This window comes from Alosa pseudoharengus, unplaced genomic scaffold, assembly GCF_046254945.1.
Source record: "Alosa pseudoharengus isolate Yale_2024_CS ecotype anadromous, Long Island Sound unplaced genomic scaffold, YU_APseudo_1.1 YU_APseudo_1.1_scf_18, whole genome shotgun sequence".
Classification (NCBI taxonomy): Eukaryota; Metazoa; Chordata; class Actinopteri; order Clupeiformes; family Clupeidae; genus Alosa; species Alosa pseudoharengus.
In genome coordinates this window covers 9,938,514-9,946,912 of record NW_027468650.1, presented here as the reverse complement: position 1 = coordinate 9,946,912, position 8,399 = coordinate 9,938,514, and the positions used below count along the sequence as shown (strand labels likewise).

At 43.3% G+C, this 8,399-nt stretch overlaps 1 protein-coding gene across 1 annotated transcript; it reads left to right on the top strand.

Annotated features, from left to right (window-relative positions):
• Positions 1–211: 211 nt before the first annotated feature.
• On the top strand, positions 212–8,140 carry insig1 (insulin induced gene 1). The gene is made up of 6 exons (XM_076290237.1): positions 212–443; positions 665–1,004; positions 2,078–2,202; positions 3,043–3,209; positions 3,965–4,064; positions 5,983–8,140. The coding sequence occupies exons 2-6, from the start codon at positions 671–673 to the stop codon at positions 6,010–6,012; spliced, it is 756 nt and encodes a 251-aa protein (XP_076146352.1). The 5' UTR covers positions 212–443; positions 665–670; the 3' UTR covers positions 6,013–8,140.
• Positions 8,141–8,399: the final 259 nt, after the last annotated feature.

Here is an 8,399-nt window from a genome sequence, read left to right as displayed (position 1 = left end):
CTTGCCCGTTCAAGTTTGTTTTCAAAGTTACATGACTGCCACCACAGCAGCAGTGAGGTTGCGTTGATCCTGCGCGCGAGAGCATACAGCAGTGGATAGCCTACGTGTAATGCGTGGATGTAGGGGAGGTGGTGTGTATGTCGCGTCATATCGCCCGCCGCTTTATCATTGGCCAGCTCAACTCACCAGACACCAGCGCGCTTGTTTTCTGCAGAGGAAGCACGCCCGTGAGGTGAGCTTTGTGCTAAGGAATGAAATAGCCAACAGCGGTTTTTTTTTCACTTTCGTATCTCATCAAAACGATGATGTGACCAAACAGGCCGCTGACAAACTCTTAGCGCAAGCGGCGGTCACAGTGAAAACATTTTCAGGTGCGATAGTGTAAGCCACGGTCGCCTCTGAATCGCTGCAGACAGTGAGGACGCTGTTGTCTGGTGATCAAGGTAGGTAACGTGATGGAAGATGGTGCTCTCGGCTTAATCCTCTACGAGAACCATGAAGGATTATCAGTAACGTTAGTAAGCTGAAAGAGTGGTACAAACCCAGTAACAAAAACAGTTTGCAATGCTGTTGAACTAGTCGATGAAGGAAATGTTAGCATCATATTTTTATTCATTTAAATTGAGTGTTAACTATTGCCACTGTTTGTGTTTTCCCTCTGAAGTGCCAAATGCCAAGACTTGAAGGACACTGTTGGAGTTGCTCCTGTTCATCACGAATGAAAGCTAAAGACCTGTCGAGTGCCAGTTGGGTTTCATCTAAAGTAGAAGAAATGATGTCCATCATAACCTCAGTTATGCGGCATGCATATGGGTCCATTCACAGTATCCAGTCCGCTAACCTAATACGACGGGGCTTCGTGCTGTTTACCGTCGGAGTGTTTCTCGCATTGGTGCTAAATTTGCTACAAATTCAAAGAAACGTCACGTTGTTCCCCGAGGAAGTGATAGCAACTTTGTTCTCGTCTGCCTGGTGGATTCCACCTAGTTGTGGAACAGCAGCAGGTAAGGAAATGGCTGATTTTCAAACTCTTTTAAGTTAAATGACAAATATTGTATTGCTTCTTTAATTAGTATTAATTTGCAGACCAACATATAAGTACCGAGATGAGACAAAGGATGCTTGTCGCTATTGCAAAAGGAAAGGGGGGGGGGGGGGGTAGGCGATGCCTTTTGCGGAGTCAGGCGGCCATAGTTGACGCTAACGTTAGCTATCAGCCAGACTTTAGTAACGTTACACTTTGTTCCATCATTAGCTCGCTAATCAGCTATCTGGAAGACGTCGTGTGTGGTCCGTTTGTTGTTGTTCAGTGCGTTATGTAATGAGGCTCAAAGTCCACAGAAAAGGGGTGTCTTGTTTTGACTCATTCGATAGTAGCTTGCTAGTTCTATCGCCCATTTTATTCGCTGCCCTGGAAACAGCCTGGCATGTAGGGTCATATGGGGTGTGCTGATTTCTCATTGGCTTTTGTAGAACGGGTGAGTTGCGAAAGCGGCACGTTATTGGCTCTCACGTCGAACATGCCACTTGCCGAAAAAGAGAAACACGGAAGTCGTGCTCTCGAAAAAAATAAATAAATGTGCTGCTCACCCTTCCCCCCGCATTCCATAGACTAGACTCCAGTCTAGAGTGATAGCGTCATGTGCGAGCTACTGTTCGCTTTGTCTATGAAACGAAAGTAGAAATGATGCTTGAGCTTTACTTTTAGTCTGACACCACATCAATAAAAGAAACATCAACGAATTATTCTGCATTTACAAGTTTTAAATAACCTTAACGAAGAAGTAAAGTTAATGGTTAATAGTTTAGCAGATGCTTTCATCAAGGGATTTGCAGAATTCTTTCAACAGAATTACGTTGGACCCACCAGATAATAGAACATTCTAACAGTTTGCTACTGGCCTATTAGAATTTTTATACATCATTAGTTCATAATTTATATACACTTTGTACTGAGATGAAATGCCTCAAGTGTGACCAATGAGCATTTCTGATCTTAAAGCATGACTTTTTGTCAATATTATTGGCTAAATGTTATGATTTTTCATGTATGCATTTTGTTCTTGTACTTCTCCAGCTGTGGTTGGCCTGCTGTACCCTTGTCTGGACAGCCATCTTGGGGAGCCACACAAGTTTAAGAGGGAGTGGGCCAGTGTGATGCGTTGCATCGCAGTGTTTGTGGGCATCAACCACGCCAGTGCTGTATCCTTTTTTCTGACCGTCAACTTTATCAACTTTAAAACAGAGCACTTTTTTTGTTTTTGTTGAACTTTGACATGCAATATGTTCCACTTCCTTACGCAATAATGTCACCTCATGAAAGTTTCTTTACTGTTCTGTAAATTGCCCAAACACTAGTGCACTACATAGTGCATTGCATGAATTATTATCTACAGTGTTGTTAAGCTAAAAGTAATGTTAATAAGTATGCAATGGTGAATATATGCCGAAGCTTTCTCAATTTGTCTAGAACTCTTTGCAGTCAGTATATTTTGATTAACATTACCTGTTTGCATGGCTAAGCATAGAAAGCTAAGGCCAAAAGTGCTTTATAAGTGAGGTGTATTTCACTGCCAATTACAACTTGCTGCCTTTTAAAATGTCATCTTCCTAATTGTTCATCCAAGGCAAGACTGCAAAATATCTGGCAAGGACATGTGTACACATCCAAAGCAGTCAAATCGTTCCATTTGTTGAATACCCACTTCTCCACCAGTGCAGTTCATGGGCTGGTTCAGATGGATGCCTAATCACAAATGTGTTTTTTGTGATTAGGCAGCAAATGCACTGGCTCCTGTTTGTTTACTGTCAAGCCCGTGGAAGATCTTAATCCAGTTTTTAAAACAAAATTGAAATGGTACTTGCACCAGCTTAAAACCTGTAACCTGCTTTGCTTCAATGCAAATTAAGACTCATGTCTGAAACATGCATCAAGCCGTAAGGCCATTCATATGTCACTTTATAATGCTGCTAATGTGTGAATGAAGGTGTCGTCAGTGTCTATTTGCACACTGTATCGCATTTCCCTTAACTCTTCTTCAGAAACTGGACTTTGCTAATAATGTCCAGCTCTCCCTGACCCTGGCAGCACTGTCGCTGGGCCTGTGGTGGACGTTTGACCGCTCCAGGAGTGGCTTTGGCCTTGGCATCACCACAGCCCTGCTGGCCACACTCATCACACAGCTACTGGTCTACAACGGTGTTTACCAGTAAGTATCAGTCAATCGCATCAGCCGTTTGCAACTCAATATGTGTTCATTGCTGCTGATGGTGAAACTAGTAGTTGTGGGCGGGAAACAAGGGCTGATGCTATTTCAAATAAATATTTGTTTTCTTTCAATCTGGAAATCCAGAATAATCAAAACAAACATAGAGTGACAACAGTGAGAGCCCAGTTTTAGATAGTATTTTTCAGCTAGCACCCTTTAAGGGCTGCCCAGAAAATGTATGCAGTTATTTTCCCTGTTGGGAGTCCCAGATATGTGTGAATAAGTAGAGCTGGTAAGATAGGGAGGAAGAATGGAAAAACAGGGAGAGCGAATTCAGCCAATTACCAGCTTCCAACCTGTCAGACATAGGCATGCTCACAAACATCCTGGAGTGCAGCAGGATCCCGGAGCTTGTACACGCCTGTACATAAAGAGAAGAATAAGATCTCTCCCTCTCCCTCTCTCCCTCTCTCTCTCTCTCTCTCTCTGTGGAAGGAGGGAGGTGGAGAAATCAAGAGAAAATGCGAGCACATGAGAGATGGAGGGGGGAGATTCCTTTTATTTCCAGCATTAATCTTTAATGCTTCCTCCTGCTATTGATCTGTCTTTTTAGATCAGTTCATGTTTTTTTCCCTCGTTTTTCCTATCCTTTGTGATTTTTTTTTTTTTTTCGTCCATTGAAAGAAATAGAAGAGAGGTTTTATAAGGATGTGGACATGTCTTACTTAATATAATGTTTTTACCCGATCTTTCAGGTACACCTCTCCAGACTTCTTGTATGTTCGCTCGTGGCTACCCTGTATATTCTTCTCCGGGGGCATTACTGTGGGAAACATTGGACGGCAGCTGGCTATGGTGAGGCCTACTTCTCTCATTTCCTGCAGAACAACTATTTGACACAGTCACAATTAACACAGGCTGAGCTGTGACACATTGATGAGTGAGTCCATGAGGTTCAGTGACTGTACACAGGAAGACCATACGTAAGCATTTTTGAAAAATCTGGGGTTAATTTGCCATTTTCAGACCACAGAAGATAGAGAGGGGCTTGCACACCTTGATGCACCTTGATGGGTGCAGCTATTTCGCAAAATCAACTTAAGAGAACGAGAAAAGAAAAGCGCAACACTGCTTGCTCCATGGTTCATCCAGTTTACATCTGCATTTGTTCATTTGGCAGACACTTTTATCCAAAGCTATTTATTTATATATCTAATTTATCATTGAGGATCTGAAGTTTTGACCTTTGACCTGATGAAGTCAGACCTTCATCAGAGTCATTTTCAGACCAAACATGGCCCATGTTGAGAGGAATCCTGAACAGTGTTGTAAGAAGTAGATTGTGGTGCAGTGCCAGTACACAAAAAAGCAGTTACTTCCTCCAACTAAGAACTATGAACAATTTACTGGTCCAAAGTTGTCAATTAAAAGTGTAGTCTACTCCGAGAGAGCTGGGCAAGAGACTTCAAACGGAGAAGCTTGTCACAGTCCACCCCCCCCCCACCCCCAATTTTGGACAGCTTAAAATGTGTGTAATTATTTCCAAACTGAATTCTCAACGAAGCGATGTCACCGAAATGAGTTCATTGTTAACCCTCACGAAACACAGAGCCCCTCCGCATAGCTCAGCAAAAAGAGAGGGGGAGAAAAAACCCGAAAAACAAACAAACAGAAAAACAACTTAATCTAAGCGTGAGTCATGTCTCGCCTTTCGTCTCCCGTGGAATCTGGGTCCTGTGTAGCCCCTGTTCTCAGCCCGAATAAGGGAGCATGAAAGCAGATTACGCGTGTTGTTTTTCATGCTAATATTCCCAGACCTAGCCAACGGCTGCTTTGTTTACCATTCGAGCCACATTCATTGCCCCCGCGTCTGTTGCGCTGTTCATCCTGGCACAAGCCACTGCTCCCTGACCAAGGGGGACTGTTCTTGTGGGGTTTTTTGCCCTCTCCCTCCCCCATGTTTGTTGTAGCCCTGGAAACCCTTTAGTTGCTGCACTGTGCAAAGCTCCCCTCAGTTGCCTATTGGGTGGCTTCTGTTCCTGTTGGTTTTTGGGGGCAAAGTTTATATAGGGAGTCAGTTATGGAAGTGACTTAACCAATAGTTTGTTTTTTATGAAATTAAAGAATTTTTTTTGGCAGGGGCTTTCTGGATTTGGGGCCCAAAAGGCAAGTTGTTTAGTTCCTGCCTGATTTCCCAGTCCTTGGGCACAGTCGAAAGCGTAACAATTAATTTGGTAGACTAGTTGTTCTGCTTTTTGGATTCAGCTGACTTTCTAATGAATAGTTTGCAGAAGAGGGACTACAGGCTTTGCTTACTTGTAAGAAAGGAAATGGTGGTAAATGTGCCTTCACCCTTCCATTGGTGCTGTTCCTACCACCATAGCAAGTCCTTAAAATCTCTCCACAGAGGCATAAATTATCACTTAGTCAAAGAAAGGAGGATTGATGCCAATTCCTAACTTCTATCCTCCTGCCATATGCTTTCTTTATAAGGACTGTTGGCGCACTGGAAGCAAGCACTCCGCTATCCCTTTTGAGAGAGGAGAAGGGCAGATATTCCCTCTGGGGTCGCTTGATATCATATTTAACTGTCTCAGTGAAGTCCGCTGTGCTTTTTATAACTCTCCATACACTTATATAGGACGCAAAGGCACCCAGCAGTCTGCTGTGTTGTAAGAGCTCAGTGGGTTATGGAATCTTCTATGGGTTTATGCTGCTGTTTGAGACCTGCTTGTCTAATGGTGGTGTTCTCTTTCTCTTTTTGCCCTTGCAGGGAGCTGCAGAGAAACCTCACAACGACTAGGCAGCAAGGCTGACTTTTGAAGGTCAAAGGGCGCAGAGACGCAGGGGTGGAGTGGGGGGGGGGGGGGCAATCCGGTCGCTCCCCCCTCCCACACCTCGAAATGTCGGGACTGTTCTAGAGCCCGGGAGGGGATGCACATCAATCATCGGAGAGACCCCCTCTTCTCGTTTGTACTCCTGATTTATTTTTTTCCTTCTTGTTGCTCAGCGAAAAAGTATGAAAAAGAAAAGAGACATTAACTGAGGTGGTTGGCACACAGAACTGACCCACAGTGCCATGCCCTACACCTCATCTGTGTGGCCAAATGATGCCCTGTGACCTTCCCACCATGACCTTCATCACCATCACCCTCACCATCACCATCCTCCTAACACACACATAAGCATACACACACACACACACACATACACGTTCATCTTCCGGCTGCTGTTGAGGAGGCTGGATGCTGATTTCTCATTGCTGAAGCCTGTGGCTTACTTTGCTCTGAGATAAAAGAACAGCAGGCCATTTCAGGGGGTTGGTGGTTAGGTCGACTGGTCCTTAAAGATAAGAGGGTGCATGGGTGGTGGTGCTAGAGTAAGAGAGTGTTTTTCTTGTTTTACTTTCCTGCTGGATGCAAAAACGAAAGGGAAACATTTCAGAGCTGTGAAAGAAAATGTATGTAATTGTTTTTTCTTTTCTTTTTTGTGTGTGTGTGTGTGTGGTTTAGTTTCTTTTCTTTTGAGGGAAGGGGGGGGGGGTGGCGGGGGCAAGTCTCGAAAGGCAAAAGTACAGCTTGAACCAGAAGTATTTCCAAACCGAAGTTCAGTCGTGCCAATTTGAAGGAACACAGAAGACGGGGGCACCGGGGCTATGTGTTGGGCTCAGCCTTCCATGGGTCAGGGTTGGCCTCCGCCGCTGGGTTAGCCTCCGCTGCTGGGTTGGCCTCCGCCGCTGGGTTAGCCTCCGCTGCTGGGTTAGCCTCCGCTGCTGACCAGCACAAGACACAGCCTGTGCTAATTCCTCTCGTCCTCCTTTGCACCTGACAGAAAGGTGCCAAAGTTCATCCACTCTATCTCTCCTGTCTGCTGAGTGTGTGTGGGGGGGGGGTAACAATTTTTATGAAAGCAAAATTGTTCATTACGTCCAGTAAGTAGCAAGCAGTGACTGATTGGAAAATACTTTGTCCTAATTTGAAGAACCTACAGGCATTTTTTTTTTCCAGCAACCTCGACGATTTGCAATCTGTGATTGCCTTGTATGATAGAATTGAGTGCTTTTGTCACTATTCCATTGTTATTCCTCTTCTTTTTTTGTACTTAATTTGTTGTTGGTTTTTTGCTCACACATGTAATCACTTTTCCCATGTACTCAGAAAGGTATTACTGTGCTGTAGACCTAGTTTTTAGCAGGGTTTGGGGTCTAAGCAACTGAAGTGCAATCCAATATGTATGAGCATGGTATACTTTCCTATTTATTATTTTTGATGTTTAAAAGAAAATACACAGTGAGACTCGTATGCAGTGTGGAAAACAAAACCAAGCAATAATAGTAGTGATGTAGTGTGTGTGTGTGTGTGTGTGTGTGTGTGTGTGTGTGGTTAATCTGAAGGTACAGTGTAAAACAACAACAAGAGATTACTTGCCTTTTTAAGAGTCACAAATAAAAGATTTTATTATTCTCTCACATGTATACCAATGACCATTCTCACTGTCAAGAAAAAACTATAGTGTATCAAGTTGTACTTCTAGATTCATTAGTGGACTTGGGGAACACATTTTAACCGTATTTCTGGCCACATAAATCATTTAAGTGTGCTGTGTTTTTGAAAGGGCTGGAAGGAATGTGTTGAAAGTGCTTTTTAAAAATGGAAAGAGGGGGAAATGTACGAGGTTCAGAACAGATGTGTTGCCTCACTTGACTGTTTGAATCTTTGTTCTGGAGTTGTAAAGGACAGGTAGAATGAAAGCTTTATTTTGAGGTGTTGAAGCACCTGGTGTTTTTAAGTGTTGAGTGTATGTGTTTGGTGAGTGAGTGTGTGTGTGTGTGTGCCTGGGACATTTCAGTTTGAGCATTATTTCTACTATCTTGGACTTCAAGTGAAAAGTAAAAAAGAAAATATTAAAAATAAAAAAAATTAATACATTTAGAGATTGTGTCTGTTTCTTGTCTGGCCAAGCATTGTGTATTCATACATGATTGTTACTCTGTTTTGTGTTGATTTGTATTTGTTTTCTCCCCGAAGGTATTCAAAAGCTTTAAACTTTTTAAACGCATTTTCTTCATGTCTACACTGACCTAAAGGCATGGCGTGTTTACGTCCAACTGTTGGTAGACTGGTTCGGCAGGCACAAACATGATCACTGTACTTAAGTTAGATGTCCCCAGATCTACATAACATACAGATA

What these genes read in the sequence shown, in the direction of transcription:
- insig1 (XM_076290237.1), top strand. Translation starts at nt 671, where the DNA reads ATGCCAAGACTTGAAGGACACTGTTGGAGTTGCTCCTGTTCATCACGA. An exon ending in TAGTTGTGGAACAGCAGCAG is followed by an intron (nt 1,005 to 2,077) that starts GTAAGGAAATGG and finishes GTACTTCTCCAG; the next exon opens with CTGTGGTTGGCCTGCTGTAC. An exon ending in TTGGACGGCAGCTGGCTATG is followed by an intron (nt 4,065 to 5,982) that starts GTGAGGCCTACT and finishes TTGCCCTTGCAG; the next exon opens with GGAGCTGCAGAGAAACCTCA.